The sequence below is a fragment of the Cryptotermes secundus genome, unplaced genomic scaffold (assembly GCF_002891405.2).
Source record: "Cryptotermes secundus unplaced genomic scaffold, Csec_1.0 scaffold579, whole genome shotgun sequence".
Classification (NCBI taxonomy): domain Eukaryota; kingdom Metazoa; phylum Arthropoda; class Insecta; order Blattodea; family Kalotermitidae; genus Cryptotermes; species Cryptotermes secundus.
In genome coordinates this window covers 1,197,476-1,221,458 of record NW_019719366.1, presented here as the reverse complement: position 1 = coordinate 1,221,458, position 23,983 = coordinate 1,197,476, and the positions used below count along the sequence as shown (strand labels likewise).

General features: G+C 39.2%; 1 protein-coding gene across 2 annotated transcripts in view; it reads left to right on the top strand.

The window, feature by feature from the left end:
- Positions 1–19,100, top strand: part of LOC111864827 (nuclear pore complex protein Nup153) — a 33,568-nt gene extending 14,468 nt beyond the window's left edge. For both annotated transcript variants that reach the window (XM_023852372.2, XM_023852364.2), the window contains exons 6-10: positions 1,842–1,964; positions 4,507–4,708; positions 6,065–6,242; positions 8,727–12,089; positions 17,047–19,100. In XM_023852372.2, coding sequence (XP_023708140.1) covers positions 1,842–1,964; positions 4,507–4,708; positions 6,065–6,242; positions 8,727–12,089; positions 17,047–17,122 — 3,942 coding nt within the window. In that variant the 3' untranslated portion in view covers positions 17,123–19,100. The remainder of the gene's footprint in view (positions 1–1,841; positions 1,965–4,506; positions 4,709–6,064; positions 6,243–8,726; positions 12,090–17,046) is intronic.
- The last annotated feature ends 4,883 nt before the right edge of the window (positions 19,101–23,983 follow it).

The following is a 23,983-nucleotide window of genomic DNA, read 5'->3' as shown; positions in this document are numbered from 1 at the left end:
GTGATGCAGCCATTCTCCGAGTCTTCTGTTCCTCCGTGAGTTGATGTGGAACCCACTGCTCTCAGATTTTGTGGTACAGCAGGTGTTTTGTCACAATGGCATGTACTGAACCGTGACTTATTCCCATCAAAAGACTAATTTCTTCCACAGTGGTCCATCTGTCTGCCTGGATATGACCATCCAACACAGCACTAACATCAAGAGTGATGACACGATGGGCCTGTCCTGGCGGAGCATCATCTTGCAGTGACACACGTCCCCTCGGAATCTCTTATGCCATGCCAGCACAAGTGAATGTGACATGCTGTGTTTGCCATAAACAGCAGACATGTGATGATGAATTTCTTGTCATCCTACTCCTTCGGCAGTCAAAAAGCACATTACACTTTGCTGTTCTTCTTTACCCGCCTCCATTACTGATGGTCAGCAACCACACGTAGCGCTAACCTTACTTCCAGCACAATAAACAAACAACTAGTGTGCAAGGGCACGTCACTGTGCTTTCCCGAGTCCCCACCAGCTATTTGTACTGTAGCAGTGTTACCAACTTGCACACCGTGTGAATTATGCGTGGTGACCCGTTTTCATTTGACTGCCCCTTATACATACTTAGGTATGTACTTTGGTGACTGTTGTCATGTGAGAACCTTTGTCTCTTTTTTGCAGCAGATGTTTATTCTTCTCTATTATTTGTCTGTTGCCTCCATCTCTTCACTTTACGTTGTCATAAATCACTCTCTGTATCCTACAGCCATCTCAATTTGGGCCTTCCCATTTTTTATAAGAAGACACTTCTGACATGTGTCTGCAGTCTCTTGTGTTAATGTGTGTCTGTCATTCCTGCTTGTATAGACCTACCACAGAAGATAGGGCAGGGGTAAAATGACTGTTCTTTTTTCTTTTACTTTTCTTTCCTAAACTGCAAGGTAGCAGTACTGCTGCAGGTCAATCTGAACATCCTCCCCCACCCCACTTTTTAACTATGAGTGCCTTTTACTGTTTGGCTGCATCAGGGTGCTTTTGCCTTTTATAATTCTGCTGTTCTCCTTTTTGTTGAGCTGGACTGAGTCATACTTAGTAAATGCATGTGGCATGTCTAGGAAATTAAATGCAGGTGGCAGAGAGGGCAGTCATAAAACTAATCCTATTGTCAGTGGGACTGCCCCATCAGATATGTTACATATTGAGTGCCTTATAATATTCACTGCAGTTAAGGAATTTGTTTTATAGGTAGTTCCTCATAACTTTAGCCTTGCGGAAAGTTAAATGCTGTTGTGGAGCACGTGAAGCTGTACGTTTGCTGTGGTGACATTCAGAGCTACTCCCTGAGCGGAAAACATTGCCTGTGGAGACCAGGAGTAGGTACACAACGTACTATACACCTGACCACGCTCCAAGATGCTATGTTCAAAACTGGTAGTACCCACGCTGACATAAGCTGATAAGAGTGCTCCCCCAGCTCCGCGAGAGATGGAATGACCCCTTTACCACGGCTAGAGTTCCGAGGAACTAACAGCATTTTGTGTTAAATAGCATTAATAGTAGTGGTCTGAGAGTGTGAAACTGTAACAGTTGCACAGCCATGTTCAAAACCATGGTTATAAATTACATGAAAAGGAATGAAATCATTCTCTGTTCTCACATAACTCATCTTATTATCAGTGTTAGGTAGCCACAATTTTCCTAACTACATTCAGACATCTAAACTTATGATCCAAAAAATGTAATTCACATAGTTTGTGCACCACAACTTTCAGGCACATCTATGGTGTAAAAGACATGTAAATTTTGCAAGTAAATAGAGTATACTGCAGGTACATGTTTGGATTGTTATCATGTAGGGAAAGGACAACTCTTCTTCCAAGAGTACTGTTATCAGTTCACCATTCTATACTGGGAGGACGACATATGGTGGAGCTTCTGCCTACAGAGCTACCAGGAACAAGACTTTTATTCACAGTGAGGTAAAAATATAGTTGTGTTAGTTTTAAGTTTCTACCTGATTATATAGGGGGCACGCGGTAGCGTAGTTGGTTGAGGCACTATGCTACTGTTATGGCGTGAAGGGGGGCGTGGAGGTACCTCCACCGCTTCCGCCACTGGGCCTCTCTTAAGCCGCCGCTACACCTATCTTCTGCCGTGATGACAGAGGGCGTGGAAATATCCCGGTCTGTCACCCCGTTTAGTATGCTGCCACCATCTTGTTATTTCAAGAAATCTCGTAAACTTATCATAGCTTGCGTCCCTGTCCTGGCTTAACTCGTAATTCGCCGGAGCGTTGGGAGGTCCTGGAGTCGTCAAGGAAGAGGGTAACACTTAAGGAAATGTTGGGTTGAATTAAACTCTTACACATTCCTATCCTATTCTATTTACCTACGTCGTTATATACACTATACACACACTGTGCCGACGTTTGTCGGTTGTATTACACTGGATAATGAACCTGCAGTCATCGTTGGTTCTACCTCCTGTCACCCTACTGGCGGGTATTCTACGCCTTGGGATCACTGATGAACCTAATCAATCTAGCCTATCTTTCCCTGTGGTTTTACACTTTAAATTTATCACTGTTACACTTAATGTTCATGGCTATATGAAGATGGTTTCACTTACTTGAGATGAGGAAGAAGATGCTCGTCATCAGCAACCAGCGCACACTCACGGCCATCGCTCTCTCGGCGATAGCCTCCCCTGAACTCTAAGTTACTTAATATCAATCAAAAGTCTAAAGGCAAAAGGTTTTCTGATTAAGTTTTCTAGGGTTTATATAACCTCTCTTTGCTGATTCTTTGAGTTCCGGGTAGGTTGCCTGCCCATTCTGACGTGATTTTGGCCTCCCTCATTGGTTGCCCCTCGAGAAGGGGTTGACTCTTTCGGGTCTACCGCCTCCTCCGACTCAGCGTTTTCCTCCTGCCATAGTGTTTATGACCCACTTCATATAGCTCGTTCCTCAATGTCAGCGCTATTACACTGCCGGGTTAGCATTCTAATGACTCAGGCATTCCCTGTTACAATTCTTTGTAGACCTAAGCTTCCTGAATTGTTTCATCATGGCTGTTTCTTAATCTTACAGTCTAGCTACTATTATTCCAATTTTTTCCCAAAAACTATATCTACATGTACGTAACCTTAGCGGAATTACAGCTACAATTATTCTAATATTATGTTAAAATGTCTCTTGTCTGAGGTGTATGATGAAGCTGTGGTAGAGTATGGTCTATAACAAGTAAGTTTTGTTTTCCATTAACTTGCTCTCTTTGTCCTACATTTGTCTTGGAGGAAGCATGCATTCCAGAATGTGAGAGCAGCTTTACCTTGGTCCAAGTTCAAAGCATTGAGAAATGCACATCATGGGGCATTGCGTGTATTTCCTTCTCAGTCCAATAGCTTGTTCGACTGTATTATTCGGTGGGCTGGTAAAATTTTACTGCAATTTATGAAGCCACTACACAGTATCTTTCTTTCCTTTTTACATGGTGTCCCCTTACCCTGAGCTTGCACTGGTGTGGATTAACTTCTTTGGCATTGCTTATCATATTAGAAGAGAAAACATGGTGTATGCTAAACCCAAGCAAACTAACATTGTTCCTTTTTCTTTTATAAGTGCATAGTAGTGAAATTCTTTTTTGCAGTCTCAGTTTGTGACTGTGCAATGAATATAATGAGATGACACCTGTGCTACCAGTGTAACATCATAGATGCAGGACCTGTAGACATTATGGAGTCTATCTTCATATGTTATAAAGAGGGATATTTTTAATGAGTGTGGTAACTTTAAACTTGTTCATTTGATGAGGTTAGAATATCAGATAGGTTTGAATTCATGTACAGTTTACTTGCCACTGCAGTAAAATACATTTTATGGTTAAGTATAGTGGTTGTTTCACAACCATCCCTTATGTATGAAACATCATGTTGCATGTATTCCAAATTCTTGTAAAATACCTAGAAGTGCTTATAACATAATCATAATATCTGACAGTGATTTAAATACATAACTTCAAGTCCATCCTTTACCTTCTGATTACATGTACTATAGTATGGCATAAAGAGGTATGTACTAATCCAGGTACGAAAATATTTACTTCTTAAAAGTTGTCGCAAGAATGTGTAAATAATGAAAAGGAATTTAACATTCTGATTGTTTTCAACATTTTCTGAACTGAAACTTGTGTAACCTCTGCTTGCAACCAGCTACTAATTAGGAGGCATCCTTTATGAGCAGAAGTTCCACCAGTCTACAAACATACCAGTCATTCTATTAAAAACCACTTGCACTTACATATCTAAAAATCATGTGTGGGAACACTGATTCAAAAAGTGGAACATATTCCTGGAAAATCAAGACATTCCTTGGTTTTCAGGTGCTTAAAAGCTGAAAAACTGATCTTATATTTAAATAAGTTGCCCTGGAAGTAATGCTTGTAAATTAAATTTGAATGTAAAATTACCTTTTTAAAAATCTAGGGGTTGTAGGACTAAACTAATGTGTATTTGGTCTTACAGGCTGTATCTCGCAAAGACTGTGGTGTCCAAATAAAGCCTGTAAATTGTGTGCCAGATCCATTAAGCAGCATGAGCACAGCGGCATATCGTATTCTAGAGGCATTAGAACGACTCTCAACACCAGTTCTTGATGCTAAACGTATCCCTCTGGAGCCCTCACCTCCACCACTTAGTAACAAGCGTAAGCGTCTGCATGGTACAGGTAAGTGAAGAGAATTTTGTGACCATCTGAGTACCTGTTACATTCTCAAGAAGGGCTCTGTTCTGTAGACTTAATTTTTCTTCCCAGTGTCATATGTTACTGTTCGGGCAATAAGACAAAGAACTAACTACTGGTATATGGTGGCAGATTAACTTATTTTGAACTGCAGAGAGAGAGAGAGAGAGAGAAGGAGAGTGTGCATGCGCGCATGCATGTGTTAAATTGCTGTTTTCATTTTCATGTTTTACAACTTATACTGACCATGCATGTTTTGCAAAACTTGCAGATGCAAAAGATGGACTCGAAGTTTGAGGGTAGTTGTGAATATATTGATTACACATTTGTGAAGGGCTGCAGAGTTGTGGAGTTGAGTGTGTGACTAACAATCCCTTATCCAAAGGACTAGCCCTTTAGAAAATGTTAAACTAGGCTTCAAACTTGGGCATGATCTGAATATTGCAATGAACCTTCAGTTTCCATAAAAGGCGGGGGTTTTATTGGCTGAGCAACTCTTACTTTTTTAAGGACTGTGCTCAGTGAGTTATGAGTTAAATAGATCATATAGCTCACTCGGTATAATAATTGGCTATGGGCTGACTGCCTGGGGTTCAGTTCTCAGAAGGAGCAGTAATGTTTCTTGTTGCCTCCGTGTTGAGACTGGCTCTGAGGCCCATCGAGCCTCATATTCCATCTGTACCAAGAGGTGTTAGCTGGGAAGTAGAGTGGGCATGCATGAAGCTGAGGTTGAGAGCATGGAGCTATAGTTCTAACCCCCCCCCCACATATTCATGGTGTATTGTTTCATGAAGTACAAAGACAACTTTACTTTTACCTTTATATCATTATTCAAGCCCCTCCCCCAACTGATATTCTTGAATTTAAGTTTTTTATAACTATGGAGCCACTTCATTTGGTTAATTTGAGATATGAAGTATCCTTCATATTTCTGTGTTTAAATGGCTTCTGTGGGAAAGTGGATGGCAATGTGTAATTAAGAAAAGTAACACAGGTACTAGTGTGAAGGAATTAGTGCTTCAATAGATTTGGCGCTGTTTAGATCATATCATTCCACATGCTCAGTGATGCATAATGGCAGTGCTCAAGACATTAGCTGTGAAACATGTTAAATGCATGCACATAATTTCATCCACCTTTCCACAGCAGATGTACTGTAATAATTTATTTTGGTTATTGTTTTAACTTTGTCAAAAAAACCTGAATATATAGTTAGCTTTGTTAGTGACTCTCCTTATGTGGATTCATGCACAAAGAGTAAAGAAAGTCAAAGGGTGTTGAAGAAGTGAAACATGACATGATTGTTGCACACTGACATAGAAATTTTGTTCTATTTTTCAGACCTACGACTGGGTCAGGCACCTCATACCCCAAAGTCAGCGTGTGGTCTGACTATTCCCACTGTGCCAGATCTGCTGAAAATGAAACACCATGAGAAGTTGCAGGACTCTTCTCAGTCTGCACCTCCTACTGCTACTTCATCTGCTCCTAGCAACTTCAATCACGAGTATAAACTTAGGTAAGTGTGTGTATTTGAGTGGGTCTGTAGGCATGTTAGCTTCCATGGTTATTTGTGTCTGGTTAAAAAGTGAAAAATGTTCATTATCTCTCCTGTTCAAATTAACAATATTATTATGCATCTGACTAATAGTGGGTAAAATTCTGAATTCAAACACTGGTAAGGGAGGAGTTGAAAATTGACAATAAAGCAGGCTGTATTTGGACCATCGAATTCATAAAACAATTATACAGATAAATAGCTCAGGCAGAAGATGGAAGGAGGTATAGCTCTAGTACTTAGAGCTGACAGTCCAGGAACAGCTGCGCCGTGGATGGGCAGGTCCATTCGCGAAAGTTCAAGGGTGTCAGGGGTGTTGTGATTAGTCATTCGTCTGCAGTCAGTGTGAGCACACGTCCCAAGAGCATTCTTCCTTGTACAGTCAAGTTAAAAAGTTTTGACTCTAGGAGTCTTATTTGAGTGTATTATTCTCATTACTGTATTAATATTGTGACGCGTTACCTTACATCCATCACCGCGCAACGGCTACGGTGGAAATTGTTGAGTTCCAACAGCGACAAATCGAATACAAACAGACCGTTGCAAAGGAGCGTTTCCGAGGTAACGGATTGCCGAACACGTGAGTTTGGAATAGGCACTTCCATGGTAATGCAAAGAACAGGGAGCCGTTGTGTAGACAGTGCAGAAGCAATGAACGCGTCTCCCCAGAAATGAACTACAGAGAGTTCGTTGCGCCCGTTACATAACAGCAGACAGTAGAAACGAATCAGCGAGGAATGGTGTCTGGTATCCAGTCCGTAGAACACCTACATAAGCCAAGAGCTACAGAGACAGAAGACAGCAAGAAGTCAGTATTGGGATAGCCGTCGCCGAAGACAGTTGAGATCCAACCACAGCCAAAGGTAGTTGAGATGTCGCATTGAAGTATTGGGCCAGAAATCAAGTGGTGACAGTGACAATATTTTATTTTATTGTTTATTTTTATTAGTTGATTTTCTTTTTTGTTTATTTATATTTGTACATTTTTTTCTATCTCCTTTAACATGCCAAGATTGAGTGGAAAAGTGTTGCATTCACAATCAAGAGAAATTGTTAGTAATGTATATAAGTATATGAAAGAGACTGGGCCAGCAATTACAATGAAGAACATAGGAGTGGAAGTAGCGAAGGCAACAGGTGCATCAGAAAGTAGTGTCAGAAGAATAATAAGAGAAACAAAAAATATCGAATCTGGGGCTTCCGCTTCCTTTTCGACACCCCATAAAGAAAGACCTAGGAAATCTTCACTAGCCACTTTGGATGACTTTAACGAGTCTGTGGTGCAAAGAACAATTAATGACTTCTACATAGTTGAAAAACGGAGACCTACCCTGAAAAAAGTTCACGAAAAGTTGAAGAAAACGTTAGATTTTCAGGGATGCATCTCAACATTAAAGAAAATTATTTTGAAACTGGGGTTCTGCTGGAAGAAAACAAAAAATAATTGGACATTGCTGTTGTTGCCCCTTTAGAATAGACCCGTGTAATATGTAAATAAACTCTTCATGTATATAACTGAAAAGTGTATAATAGTGTATAGTGCATAACAGCCTGCCATTCGGCACTTAAAACTTAATGTCAGATGTGTGAACATCAACGAGAATAAACCACCATCACTATGCAACACAGTGAGGTAAGAAGTTATTTCCTTTTGAGAATGCCTGTACTGCATTCCCCGCCATACTTGTCGGCATGCTGGAGCTCTCCCCGCCACTACCAATTCTCCTACCTTGTGTCGGAGGACTGTCACCGCTAAGTACTAAAGCTATAAGCATATTACTTTGTAAGTGTGTGGAAAGTATAGCTTAGTGCACAGTGTTGACAAGACATTGGATCACTATTGTATGCTGGGGGTTTTGCAGCTAGCGGGATTATCAGTTGCGTGACACATTGTAACTTACTCTATAGAGACTAGAACAAACGTGTGAAGTGACCAGTTACGTGATGGTTTACAGGCCAGTGATTCACAATGCTACCTTGCACGTGCAAACTCACTCCTACAGTAGTTGCCTAAAATAAACGGTTACTTTCTGAATAGGCCTTGTACTTCTGTCACTTAGTCTACCAGGTCATCTGAACACGCATATAGAATTACTCCATATGAGCAATAAAAACAACTTTTTTGTATTATAAAAGGTGTTCAGAATAATGTCCCCTCATGTGCTGGCTCTGACACTTTCCCTGGCTGCTGAACTGTGACTTATGTGTATGTATTGTATGCATTAAAGTTGGTAAAATTCACATATTTAGAACAGTAAAATTTACTGGAGAAAAGTAAAATATGAAGCTGTGAGGATTTTAATGTGATTCTAACACTGAAATATTTGTCCAGCTTGTTATACATTAATATGTGTTGTTTCTGTCGCTGTTTTTGTCTTAGGCATTAATTCCTCATATCCTATTAGCAGTATTATCAGCAATCTAATCAGCATGTTTTATTTGCAGGTTTGAGGATGATGGGAAGGAAGGAAGGCACGTGGGAAAGATCAGAGGCAAAGTGAAAGAACTTGAAGAAGGAACCGTGGAAGCAGTAAACCTCCCCCATATTTCACTACCACTTACATCTGTTCCAAAGTTTGATTTTGTAGTTCCTCCAGCAGCTGACATGCCTGCAGGCATCAGTACCTTCAAGTTTGCTTCCCCAATCATTGTTAAGGAGAATGCAAGGACATGTTTACCTAATGATAACTTTGCTCTCAGTGATCCCCTCAGTGCTGTAGGTAATAAGAAAATCACAGTGGATACAAAAAGTAATTGTGATGATACTTCCATTCCAAATTGTCCTACAAAATTAAGTGGAGTGCAGTTTGTATCTAGAAGTGACAATAAGAAGAATGAGGGTGAAATTGCGTCACATAAGAACAGTAATGATGGTGAGATGTGTTTCGGCATTAAGCGAGCCACAAAACGGGCAGCATGTGGTGTAATGGACATTCAAGGAAAGAAGCCGTATTGTACTGATAAGGCAGAATTGAAGGAGGTTGATTCAAGTAGCATCTCTTTAGATAAGTTGAAACCGGCCCCTGAAATTTGGGAGTGTGGAGACTGCATGATCCACAATAGAATCGATGACACGAAGTGTCTTGCCTGCAAGGCTCCTCGTACATCTGCTGGATCACTGACTTCCACTGCAGCCAGTACGCCAGAATGTCCCAGAATTCAAGTCAGTGCATCAGATGTTATGTGGGAATGCAGTTCCTGCCATGTACATAATCTGTACAGTGCTACAGTGTGCAGCAAGTGCTTAGTAGCAAGGACAGAAGGCCTATCTCATGGTAAAAACTCAGCACATCCTGCAATGTCAGTTAATGGTTCTGGCAGGAAATTCAAACCTAGTGAGACTTGGGAATGTGGAACGTGTGCAGTAAGGAATCGAAACTCCCTGAAGCATTGTCATGCCTGTGAAACCAGAAGACCAGTATTAGCTGCAACCAGAACACCAGTGTCAACTGCCAAACCAACACAGACATCTGTAAATTCCACACTTGAGCTTGGATTTGGAGACAAATTTAAGAAACCACCAGGATCATGGGATTGCCCAGATTGCATGCTGCAGAACAAGAGTGAATCATTGCATTGTGTAGCATGTCAGAAAGTCAAACCCGGTTCAGAATCCCAGTCACCCATAAATTTGATTGTTGTACTTGATAAGGCTGGTGTGTCAGTAAAGGAGTCCAACAATGCCTCTTCATCAAACTTGCAAAGTATCTGTTTTGGTGAAACGAAGGTCATACCTGTAACAACTATCTCCTTTTTAGTAACTCAGGCCAGTGAAACAAAAAGCGTAACATTGGCTACCAAACCAACTCAAACGTCACCTGCACAGTCCACAGTTGGTATGTTGTTTGGAGACGGGTTCAAGAAAACATCTGGAATGTGGAATTGCTCAAAGTGTATGGTGCAGAACAACAGTGATACACTGAAGTGTGTAGCTTGTGGGGGAGCCAGACCAGGTTCAGAGTTGCATTCAGCCATGAAGGTGAGTTTTGGAATTGATAAGGCTGGTGTTCCAGTAAAGGAATCTGACAGTGCATCTTCATCAAACATGCAGTTTTTCACATTTACTGAACCCAAGGTTACATCAGACAGTATGCCTAAAACAACAGAGGCATGCACATTGGCTACTGCTTCCACTGGTTTTAGTTTTGGACCTGCAATGATGTCCCCATCAGCATCAGAAACTGTTGTGAAACCTGCAGATACAAGCTCACTTTCACAAACAGCATTTTCTTTTGGGATTCCACAGCATTCACAATTCCAACCACCAGCATCAAGTGAGGACCAGAAACTGCCTGGAGGTGATCCAAAGAAACGCCGGTCATCTGAAGTGAAAGATGACATTGCAAATAAGGCCATGTTTTCATTTAATGGAAGTAGTTTCACAAGTGAGAATCCTAATACATCAACAGAGATGGTACAAAGTGCAAAGTCTAATTTAAGTTTTGGTGCAACTTTGGAAGACGCAGCTTCCACAGATATTAACATGAGTTTGGTTGAGCCAGCTGCTGCTGTTCCTAGCATTGGTTTTACTTCACCACAAGCTGCATTTGGAAGCAGTACTGTTGCTGCCGTGACTGCCAGTAGTAATATTGATTTTGGTATTGCTACCTGTACACCAGCTGCCACTGTTACAACAGCATCAGGTGTATTTAATTTTGGTGCAACAAGTCCATGTGTAACATTTGGAGGGTCTTCTCAACAATCTGCCAGTACTTCTGGAATCACAAATGAATTTGGTACAGCATTGAAAACTGATGCTCCTACTATGTTTACTTTTAATTCCAATGTAAGTAATATGGAAACTGTTGGAGCTACCACATCAAATACACAGGTACCCAGCTTTGTACCAATAATGAACACTGCAACCAATACAGCATTTGGACCCTTAACCGCGACAGCCACTATGTCACCTTCGTTGTCAAGTTTTGCTTCAGCCACCACAGCACCCAATTTCGGTTTAGGAGCAAGAGAGACAACTCCAGCATTTGGCACACCCAATACAACTATAAATAGTGCCATTACAACTTCTCCTACCTTTGGCAGTTTTCCAGCTCCAAATTTCAATACAGGATTCTCTGCTATTCATGAACAGAAGCCATTACTGCCAGACGTCACAATGTCAACAGCCACTCCTGTGCCATTCACATTTGGTTCCAGTCTTGGGCAGGCAGCGCCATATGCTTTTGATAACGTTCAGAATGACCAAGGTTTGGCAAACAAGGGCACATTTACTTTTGGTTCAGCCTCAACACCAGCATCAAATTCTGGATTTAGCTTTGGGTCAAGTAATCAAGTGCCATTTCATGTTGGGCCTGCTTACAATTTTGGATCCAGTGAAGTCACTACGTCTAGCACTGTAATCCCATCAATGTTTCAAGCAGCAGGACCTGCTAGTGGTAATGTGTTTGGGGCATCATCTTCAGTATTTGGTGCCAACAATTCTGGCAACAGTAACCCTGCACCTACCACTGCTGCTGGCCCAAGCCCTAGTCCATTCATCTTTGGCTCCAACCCTGCTCCTACCACTGCTTCTGGCCCAATCCCTTGTCCATTCAAGTTTGGCTCCAGTAGTTCACAGCCAAGTTCAAATGTGTTTGGCTTCACAGCGAATCAACCCACAGGATCAACAAATGTTCCAGTTCAGAACTTCACTAGCCCAGCATCAAACTTCACCAGCCCAGCATCAAACTTCACCTTTAACCAGTCACAGCCAGCTGCACAATCTTCATCGCAGCCTGTTGGCCCTACATTTGACCCTTCTATACGGCCCACTTTCAACTTCAGCAAGGGCGAAACACCTTCCTTTACGTAAGTACAGTTTGTATGACAACACTATTGTAAGGGTTCTATACATGTACAAAATGTTACACAAGGCCTGGAGTTTGATGAATTATGTGTAATAACCTAAGGAATGGAAATGGGTGTGAGATTTGAATTTGGAATATCAGGAACCTGTAGGTCAAGTTCTTTGAAAACAGAAGCAAGAGAACTGGCAAAGTATAAATTATATTTAATGGGTATACAGGAAGTCAGACAGGACAGGGGTGGGGCTGAACCAGCATGTGATTATTCATTTTTCTGTGCAAACTGAAATGAGAATCATGACTGAAGGAGGGGATTTCTGTGTGTAAGGGAATTATATTAGCATTAATGTGGGCAGTGTCTGTGATAGGATGTCTTATATAATGCTAAGAAGTTGCTTGTGTGACATTTTGAGTGTACATTCCCCAACTGATGAAAAGGGCAGCTTCTCTCAGGAACCACTCTGAATATTCCTTCAGCTTCCTAAGTACCACATGAAAATTTTGTTAGATTCCAGTAGAGAGATGATTTTTTAAACCAGAAATTGGGAATCAGAGTCTGCCTGAAACATGTAACGATAACAGGGTTAAAGTTGTAAACTTTGCCACAAGAAAAAGTCTGTCAAAGAGTACAAAGTTTAAAAAAAAACAAACTCCGTGGTTTTAGTTCGCAAGCGCACTATACCGACTGAGCAACCATGCTTGTTGGCAAAGTTAGTGCCAACTTTAGCGGATAGAGGGTGTCGTGTGGTCAGCACAACGAATCTCAACAGCTGTTAATTTCAGTTTTCTAGACCAGAGCCGCTGTTATTCCATTCAAGTAGCTCCTCAGTTATCCTCATGAGTCTGAGTGAACCCCGTTCCAAACCCACTAATTCTCAGAAAATCTGGTAGTGCTGGGAATCGAAGCCGGGACCTCTGGATCTGTAGCCAGGAACTCTAACCACTAGACCACAGAGGCGGTCAATTAGAGAACAATATGTTAAATCTCAAACAGGTTTGCAGCCATAGGAAACTTAGATGATACTGTGAGCATCAGTAGGGCTTGAGATAGCATTAAAGTGGGTGCCACAGTTTCAGCCAAAGAAGAGTTTGGTTGTTGCAGGTTAAAGCAGCAGAAACCATGATTTGACAAAGCATGTTCAAAATGCTTTGATCAAAGGAGTGAGCTAAATTGCAGTTCTTGCAGAATTTGAAACGAATGGAGACATAGTTTGAACAGTGTAAAGTGAAAGCTAGTAGACAGTTCAGGAGCAACGGATAAGATTAATGAACTTTAAATAAATAATAGAAAACAGTAGTATTAGAGACTTACAAAGAGACATAAATGAATTTAATAATTGTTATCTACCAAGAACTAACTTAATAAAGGACGAGAATGGTGGTCTGGTTGCAGATTCCACAATAATTTTAATAGGTGGAAGAATTGCTTTTCTTAGGTATTGAATGTATATGGGGTTTACAGTATTAGGCAGACTGAAATATGTAGTCCTGAGCATAGTCAATTGTAGCCATTTAAGTTATTATATTTGAGCATCCTGTTGCGCTAGTTTGATCACTTGATATATATGGGGTGTAACTGTCAGGTGCAGACAAACTCGACACGAGTTCCACATGTCAGAAGAAGAAAAAATGCCCATAGCAACATGTGTCCAGAAACGTTTAATTTGCGAGTTATAGCAGAAAGAGTTCATTTACAGTTAGTGCTCAAACTATCCTCAATGAGGTTGAGTCCGTGTCTTACATGTCTCATGACAGACTGCCACATTTATTCAAAGATGCCGGGATAGTTGCAGGATAGCCTGACAGGCATCAACAGCGCAATTCAGAAGTGAAGTGCCTCTATGTTTTCAAGAGGAGGTGCACACACACGGGTTTTTAGGTGTCCCCACAGGTAAAAATCCAGAGGATTCAAATCTGTCATGCATGGAGGCCATGCAGTGGGTCCTGCTAAACCTCTCTGTCGGTTGTGACAGATGTTACTCAGAACATCTTGCACATCATGGCTAATGTGCCCGAGTCCCATCTTGCATGTACTACATTCATGCTCTGATTACAAGTAGTATAGCTTGCAGTAGCTTTGGCAGATCATGTAAGAGGAAATCTCGGTAGTGGTTGCCTGTAACTCAACGTGGCAAAACATGTGGACATGTGGACTTACCAAGCATCTCCAGCAATCCCTGACCATACATTAATGCAAGACTGCTGCTGGTGTCTTTAAGTACTATGTCAACAGTAACAAAAATTAAATTCGTTTCCGGACCCACGTTGATATTCACATTTTTTTCTTGCTTTTGTAAATGAAACTCATGCCCAATTCCTGAATGAAAGAAGTTCTTGTATTGGTCCAAATTATTTGCTGGATGTGATTTTTATTTTCATTTGGTAATTATTCAGATTTGCATTTAAATGTATTTAACCTAATATATTTCAGTATCCTGTTGCATTGTTGCATCACTTGGCCACTTGTTTTCGTCTTTATTGCAACATAAACTTTTATTTGAAAATGTCATTACAATTACATTTACTTTTATAAAATGTCATTATGTTATTTTAATGTCATTTTAGAAGATTAAACATGACTGTAATGACATTTAAAAATAAAAGTTTATTTTGCAATAGAGATGGAAACAAATGGCCGAGTGCTATATAATCAAATTAAGAGAACCCACACTTTTGCATTGTTATGGAGAAGTGCTTTACATAGGTGTGATAGCATATAAAAATGTACTGTGCTGTTCTAGAGGTTTTAATATACAGGGGTTGGAAAAAATGGAAACACTACAGATACTGTACACATTTCTTTATTAATATAGTGTTGGACCACCTTTTGCCTTACTGTACAGCCACAGGCCTTCTTGAAATGGACTCGTACAAGTTTTGAACAGTCTGTAACAAAATTATATACTAGTATTCTTCAAGAACATCTTCAGATTGCTTTAGGGTTGTTGGAGGTGGGACTCTGTTCCTCACTCTAGTCTCCAGAACTGACCAGAGTGGTTCAGGGATGTTCAGATCTGGTGATTGTGCTCGTCAGACAGTTTTTGTGGAAACAGGGTCTTCACAATGAATATTCAGTTCTGCTGTCACCTATGCTGCAGTACTGTGATTTTTTTGAAACAGTCCTTCTCTTCTCTTTCAGTTATTGTTGATTTTAGCCCACTGTGTCTCTTTGCTGATGTCTTCCCATGATTTGTCTATACTGACATAACCATAGAAATTGTCACGCTTGATGCACTTAATAACATGGAATTTTTGTGACAATGTACCATCTAAACAGGCACCAATGATTTGTCCCCTTCCAAAAATCAGACAAGTCTCCCATTTTCTGAATCTTTCAAATGGACTGCCACTTAACACAATCACTAATGCACTTACATGAGCACTACAGAGTTTTAACAAATGGAAGAACATTCAGTTTTGCCAGCTGAAGTTCTTTCATTGTAGCCAAGACAGTTTCTTAGTGTTTCCATTATTTTGTCCACCCTCTGTATATGACATTTTCATAAAATCTGTAATCTGCAGAGTGAAACGGAATTCAGGCACAAGCACTCTTCAGTGTGGTTCCATGTTAAATAAGTAATAAATGTTATACAGCATGCTTGTATGTTCTAAGAAGCCTACTTTTTAAAATAAATGTCACAATCAGATGTGTAACATACTTCTCAGTAGTATTGTCACAGTGATATGTAGCACATCTTTAGGCATTCTCAAGACACATTGCACAACAGGAGTCACTTGTGAATGAATGATCATGGACAAATTCTGTGACATGTTGTTAGCCTTTGGTACCAGAAGTAATGAAACTGGTATTGCTGCATTATCCTTGTTGATGTCATCTGTATGCTAATGTGTATGATGACGAGCAACATCTCTGTGAGACAGACATATGAATGCAGATCACCCACGTACTGTGGACACCAGTCAGTGAAGATGTCATTTGCAGCTATGCAGCAAGAGCCATGGAAATGCTAATGCATGAGTAGTATCACATGAGGTTTGGAACTATTCCCAAGTGCAGGTCCTCAAAGTATTTCATGATGTTCATTTGCATTCTTACCACTAATCACAGAGTGCACATTTCTTTCCAGGCAGTCATCCTCTATGGATGCAGTTTTTCAAGTGGTTGCAACATAAACATACTGCATATAAACCTTTTTTTCTTTCATAAAATTCTGTGAACATATGTTGTTACATATGAGTGTGTGTTCAGTGTCCACAACAGTCTCTTTGGGACACAGGATAAGCCTTGTGCTATCTGCAGACACTTCATTGTTGGCATGTGGGCTGGAATTGTTAGGGACATTGTCATGTACTCCTGTTTCACACCTGACAGACTTAACTGCTCAGTGATATTGTGATTTACTGGAAATTGTTTTAGGAGAACCCCTTGAAGATGTTTCTCTGGCTGTGAGGCCAAATTTGTTGTTTCAGTACATCAACACTCCAGCACACTATGGAGCAGATGTCTGTTGTATGAACATTGTACATCCAGGAAGGTGCGTTGGGCATCAAGGGCCAATGGCATGGCCTGTTTGGTCTCTGGATCTAATTCACATGGATTTCTTCCTGTGGGGGCACCAGAAAGAGCGTGTTTATGCAGTTCCTCTCAAGACTGTCAAATGTCTTGTGTAAAGATTTCAAGCAGCTGTGATGCCAAGATGTTAGGTTATGTTTGAAAGAATGTGATGTAGTGCACTGCCATCTGGCTTATGATGGATGGAGGCCACTTTGAACACCTGTTATAACTGTGAGGCACCCATGGTTAATTATTCGATAGTGTGTGCTATTTAACAATGCTGTGCATTTATAAAACTTAAACATTGCAGGACATTGTATAGTATTTCTTACTTCTTTTTAACAAGGAATTGCACTATGGAGAACTTGTGCATGAATTTTGTTTAACTCTGTATAAGAATCTAGCCACTGATCTGTAGAATATAACGGTTTTAAATTTGTTACAGAGCTACAGCTGCTGGTGATGCTGTAAGGCCTGAACGTCGCTTCAAGAAAGCACTGAGGCGGACACATCCTCGATAAGAAAGTAGTGTGTTGCAGCTGTCAACTTTTGTGTGTTGAGTATAATTCTGGACATGTGTGTGCTGTGAACATTTGAATTTTAGAAGTAAGTGTCATATGTAATGATTAATAATTATGGAAATAAAGGAATTTTAAGAAAAATTAGACCACGGAAAATATACATTTCAGACACACTTTAACTATATAAATTTGTGCATTAGCTGCTAACAATGCCAGAAGTCAGAGTCTCTTTAAAGAAATTCTGAGCATATCTGTTTCAGGATAAGTGGCAATATCTTTGGAAGTAAAGTAGTTTGTTTTCACAGGCTCTGTGTCACTGCCCTTGGGTGGTTACATGTACTATGCCTATTTAGACATGATAGGAATTGCTTCATCTGAACTGTGGGATAGTAGACAGTTTACTTGAAGTAACTGAGTAATTATTTAAATATAAAATATGTAACAAAAGTGGCATTCAGATACTGTAAAGAGAAAAACAGGATTTTTGTTGCACAGCTGAATGCCATTTTCCATTGCTGTGGTTTAGATGTTCTCTATGGCCTGGTTACTTTGACAAGAATAGTGGTGTTAATTTTGTCATTACAAAAGCTCATTTCAAATTTGTGTTAAGTAACCAGGTGCTAGCTTAGGTTGTCTCACTTCTATATAGGAATGCTATGGACTGTGAACATTCTCTGTATTTTTGAGGGCTATGTCCTCACTCCTCATTCCTCACATTTTCGGTAGAATCACAGTTAAGAGTATGTTTTCATGTCAGAACAATGTATCTGTTACTAGGGTTAACAATGGCCTTAAGATGAGTGCCATTTATTTAAGAGAATGTTCACAGTGTTAGTATGTAATTAATATAGTTGTTTTAGCATTCTTAGTCCCCCTGCCCCTTTTTGTGTACTGGGATGGAGTATATTAGTAACGAGACATGTTTTTTACACACATACACATTTGTGGCCTGGCCCACAGAATTTATTTTGAATTTTCAATATACCACTTGTAGTTGCGTGTGGTATTGTTATAATAAAAATATGTGAAATATTCTCATGAAATTGCCAAATGATAAATGGTAATAAGAATATTCTAGAAAGCTTTTCTGTGATATTCTAGTGGGCCAGGTTATTGGGCACATATGGTGATGTAAATGTTAGCTTGTGTAGAAGGCAGGCTCACTCCTCCACAATTCTGCCAGGAAACATGGATTTCCTATTCTTTTGATGGGTGTGTGGCGTGATGTGACTGTGTTGAAGAACACTCATGATTGTATGCTGTGTTTTGGACAAATATTTGCATATATGAAACTGTTTTTGATTAGAAAAAATATATATGAAAGATGCATGAAAGGAGTTAGACTGCTTTGTGTGTAAATATGGTATTAAATGTTTTCGGCTGTTGTTTTCATTATATGCTGAAAATTTCATCTGGACCATACTGTAACAGGTCAGGCATCAGACATTTACCTTTAAAGGTTGTGAATTCAAATTGGCATTCTCCATTTTTATGACATTTTAATGCGGTAAGTAGATAGACATTACAGTTCATGTCATGTAAGATTGATCTATGAGAGAATTTCAGGTTTTGACGTTTCAGCTTGTACATACAATCTTAGGGTGAAGTTTTCAGCAGCAACAAAATATTTGTGCCTTTATTATTTCCATGGTGTATAAGCTCCGGTTGTCAAAGGCATGTTCCAGAAATGTCATATGCCATCATTTGTTTTACCATGTTTTCAATATGCAGCATTTTTGAGAACTCCTGTACTATATATTACAACAGTGTATTTCTGGATTCAGTCTTGACACCCATTTCCTGCAGTGCTCAATTATGGTTACAGCATAAATAAAATAATAGGGTTAAGTTTGTTTATCTACAAGTTGTTAACAATATCCAGTCTGTTTTGAGTTATGTTGTAATATTATTGATTTCATGGCATATGATATTTATACACATTATTATTTGGAAATTAAAAGTCAGGTCTGTTGTGTTATACATTGTAATTTAATTACATGTATATTCACATGCATTCAAAATACACTTTTGATTCAAGTAACCTCTCCTTGTAGTGGGACATACAGTTAGTGTGAACTTGAGGGTTCCTCTCTTCCTCGGCATCCTTTCTGCTGTCACTTTGTGTCTTTTCAGATAGTGGAATACAAAGTACAAGATAGTCCTACAGCAGAGTACTTTCTTAGTATAAAAAGTTGTGGTGACACTTTTATTTTTTAGTCACACCTGATGAAGAACCTGATATTTGATGTAGATCAAGGTGCTACATTTCACAGGTTAAACAACTGTTATCTCATTAAATAGGCCCTGAGAAAATATACCAATTTTGAATTATTTGGAAGGAAGTTTCATAGTTATTTAAGTAAAATCTGTGTCATTTTACTGCTGCTTAATATTATATTCTCCCTACATTATAAAATTGTTCTTAGTTTTTAGAAAATGCTGCTGAACAAATAATGTAACTTAAAATTTTCCTTTCTCTATATAGATAAAGGCCAGCTGCAAGCAATACTGTCTATGGGATGTTAAAATGTGAAAGTTATTTAGTGCCCACATAAAAAATATGGATTTACTGCAATTAGAGTAAGGTACTTTTAACAGAGTCTCAAGTGAATATTTTTCTGTTTATTGAAGGTACTGCATAGTACATGGGGCATGCAGTAGCATAGTTGGTTGAGGCATTATGCTGCAAACCAGAAGGTCACAAGTTTGAGTCCTGATGAGGTGGATTTTTTTTTTTCAGTTTACTTAATTCTTCCAGCAGCACTATGGCCCTGGGGTCGACTCAGCCTCTTAACAGAAATGAGTACTAGGAATCTTCCTTGGGGGTAATGGGTGGTCAGTACATAAGGCTGACAACCTTATCGTCATCTGTGAGCCAATGTCTAAAGAAAATGTGGGAACCTCAACGTCTTGCAACTCTATGGGCCTTCATGGCTGGTTACGGGGATAGCTCAACTTTTTTTATGGCATATTGCATATGACATGTTTTAATGATCAAAATCACATAAGAAATTCAGAACAGTTGCTCTTAAATTTACGTCTTTCTTTCTTGTTTCTGTGTTAAATAGTTTTCAGTTTATTTTTAATTCAGATTTCATTTTAGACAGGCGTAACTGAATTTTGTATATTTCAAACGGACAGGTAACCCTTCTGTGAAAATAGTGGTACAGTATGTGAATCTGTAAATGCCGTGTGTGACAATGTTTTTCTGTGCACATGGTATAATTTCAAGAATGTAGGCAGCAATTATTTTATGAAATTTCATGTCCTGATTCATGCTGCTTCATAATACACAGTATATAAACAAGATACAGAATGTATGTATAATGTAATATTTGAGGCATATTCAGATATTTCATATGTAAAATTAATGACTGGGATGGCCCTGGCTTCACTCTCATGGGAATCCCAATACACTATCATCAGTGGAATAGGAGACAGCAAGATACTTTCAAAAATCATATTTGGGTCTTCATGTAAAGTATCCATTATTGTCTGATTTTAACTGAAACATAATTTTGTAGACATCTTAGTAAACTGACGAAAATCCATTCAGTAGGAGCCAGATTGTTTTATGTGGACGGCCGAGGCAGAGTGAATAGGTGCTTTCTGCATTTCTTGCAAATATGCATAAAAACTAGTAATTTGTGATGCTGCACTGGTTAAGTGGAAGCTAAGAAGAAAGTATTGAAACTGAATAAGTAGTAATGCCTCTGTCTTGTGTTCAAAGAGTGTCTGGTTTTAATCTTAGCCCAACACATCCTAGCTGAGGTTTTTTATGGTTTTTCTCAGGCCCTTCATCCAAATAGATGATAGTGTGATAGTGATAGTGGCTCACTTTAGGCCACAACCACTTTCACATCCTTTCTAGTTCTTAACTGAGTCATCTGATCATCTGCTGTTTCTGTCCAAGTTAACTGACAAGCATTGTGAAATAATCTCTGAACAGAAGTACAGAATCATCTGGTGAATGTTATGTCATACAAAATGTATTTCAGATACAGATCCATTAATTGTAATCCAGTGTATCTAAAATCATAGAACTGGATAGACTGTGTGCACGTATGGTGGTAACTAGTGAAAACTGAGCAGTTCTGATTGATTTTCCCCTTTTCATAAGTTGGTTATTTAATGGCACTGGCTGTATTGAGACTATATAGCTTCAAGATGGTCTCCTTTTCTCAAAGCTGTTGAATTATTCGATGTTTTTCTTTTGCAAATACAGAATTGTTCTCCATATTTTAATAAAAATAAAACTAAAAAGATCTTTGACCTAATTTGGTAAATACATTATGTTTCACATTCAGTGAGTAGACAATCTACAGAATATAAAAAACAGAGTGGTGTAAATGGCAAAGCAGGCTCTACGGTTTCCTGATTATAACTAGGCTGTGATATCTACTTAACCCTTTAAAGCGGAGTGGTACCTACATATACTGTCTGCTTAAACAATAAAGAACTTGCATTTTATTCCCAGTATGTGTGTATTGGTTTCATATTCGTGGAATAAATTATTTCCCTATACAGCATTAACTTATGTATCTTTGTAAGGGAGATATAGTGGTTTTTTTTAAGCAGGAACTGAATTTTTTAGTATTGTATTGTCACAATTTTATGGAGTGACTATAGATGGGTATTGGATTGGTAATTGGATTTATTGACCACTTAGAGATGGTAACTGCAAGTAACGTTAGTACTATCACTAATTCACTACAGCATGCACTGATTCTTCTCAGTCTGCTGTATCTTCACCGTTTGTCTCCTGGTAATGGCTTCCAACATCATGGCTCCCATGTTCACATCCTTACTGGCCGGTGACTGGCTCATAACTCACTCTCAGGCTGGTGGCCATCTCACACCAACATCCTCTATTCATTGCTGTCCCAAGACTTGTAATTGCAGCTGCTCCACATTATATAGCATCAATACGGACCACACAGAGAACACTGCTTCCAAAAGTTCTGTTGTAGCATCACATGGCTATCGCTTAGACCATGTAGAGAACACCATTCCTGCATTACTCTTTATGACTATTACCTAGCAATAGCAGTTGTTTACAGAGTCATTAATTAGCAGTGGGTTTATATGCTACAGTATAGTAGAACTTCACATGTCAAAGGTTAAGAGGAACAACTTTTAATAATTATAACATTCTTCTTATATTTACATTCAGGCACAGTTTTGTTGTGCAGCATTTGACGATTCCAATGTAGTTCCACTGCATAATATGTGAAATGCTAATTCTATAAGTTTTGATCATTATTGTATATGGTATTCACTGATTGAAGTAATTTGTTTATAATTGATCATAAATTTCATGCCTTAAATAACATTGGTGAAGTTACAGAGATAAAGACTATGTTCTTCCAAGTTGTAACATTGTGCAGTTAGAAGAGAGCCTGATATTCTGAAGGAACATACTTCCTACATCTTCAGATTTGAAGGGTAAACTAAGTAAGACACCAGCAGAATGAGGCAACAGGCAGAATCAACTTTCACCTGCTGTTTGCAGCCCATACCCTAATTAGCTAGTTTTGTGTGATGCCATGTCCTGAGGTGTAGATTTTATATGTTTCTACCCTGAAAATGGAGGCTGTATACTTGGGCTGAATGGTTGACATAGTGCTGATGCTGTAGGATTATATTCGAAAGATGTTTGGCCATAACACTTGCTGTCCTTCCTGAGCTGCTTTGTGTTTTTTCACATTCCCTCAGGCCACAACTGCTTTCTTATAAGTCATTTCCATTCCATCGTTTTTCTCTTCCACCATTTGATACTATACAGTGTAGCTAGTGACATTAAATAAACTGCAAAAAGTATGTTCCTCCAAAATATATATGTATAGATGTGCCGAAGACAAATCCGGGTACATCATACCTTATGTAGGCTGCTTTATGGTAAAAAGTTCTGTGTATTCCTCTGGCACCATCCTCAAAATCGTTAACATAATTGTATCGTCAAAAAATGTTTTGCTGTCTTACGGTAAAGAAACTAGTGTGTAATAAGTTAACACTGAAGCAAGAGTAGTGTATGTATTATTTCTGTCAATTTCTTGGGAGGTTAATGCGCTGTGTTTCCTTGTCATTGTGGCAGCAGAAAGGCTGTCTGCTGTGCTGTATGAATACTTACTGGGGTATTTTAATATAGAATTTGTAGTGTTAGGAAAGAAATTTGAAGTTTTATTATTTATCCTGCACTGTATGTGATACAAACAGCAGAGTGGTGAATTTTTTTAAACATTTTGCATTTATAGCTGGCCATATTTGCTCACTCTGTGCAATGTGTGGAGGTAGGCTGAGAAACTGGTCATGTCTAGGAGGGTTCCTGTAAGAAATTCTCATAATTTATGAAGGTGATCAGAGATTTTCATTCTTTCTTCAAGAATAAAGCCTGAAAAAAAAAATCAGCCAGTTTTACCTCCTACAGCAATACTGTAACATGTATATGTGCAGCTTTGAAAATTAGTGAATATAGAGTTTGAGCCACACTGAATTTCAGACTTGCAGTTCACCAGATAAGAAAACTGCTTCAACAGACATTATTATGATAATATATAAAAAATATGACTTGTTAATCTTAGAAGATAAAGAAGAAAGCAGTCTTCTGGTATATGGCATCATGTATATATTGCACTAACCGACGTTTCAGAGGAACATATCGCCTCCATCTTCAGGGTAGAAGAAAAAAGAATATCTGCAAGTGAAGAACCAACGAGAGCAAGTACTAATAGACTAATGTCGAGAATAAACCCAGCTGTATAGAGCAGGAAGAGAATGGAGAGGGGCTACATGGGAAATCAGAAGAGAGGAGAGGGGAAGGGTCTGGGGGGGGGCAGCAGCTAGCAGGCCAGAGGAGGTCTA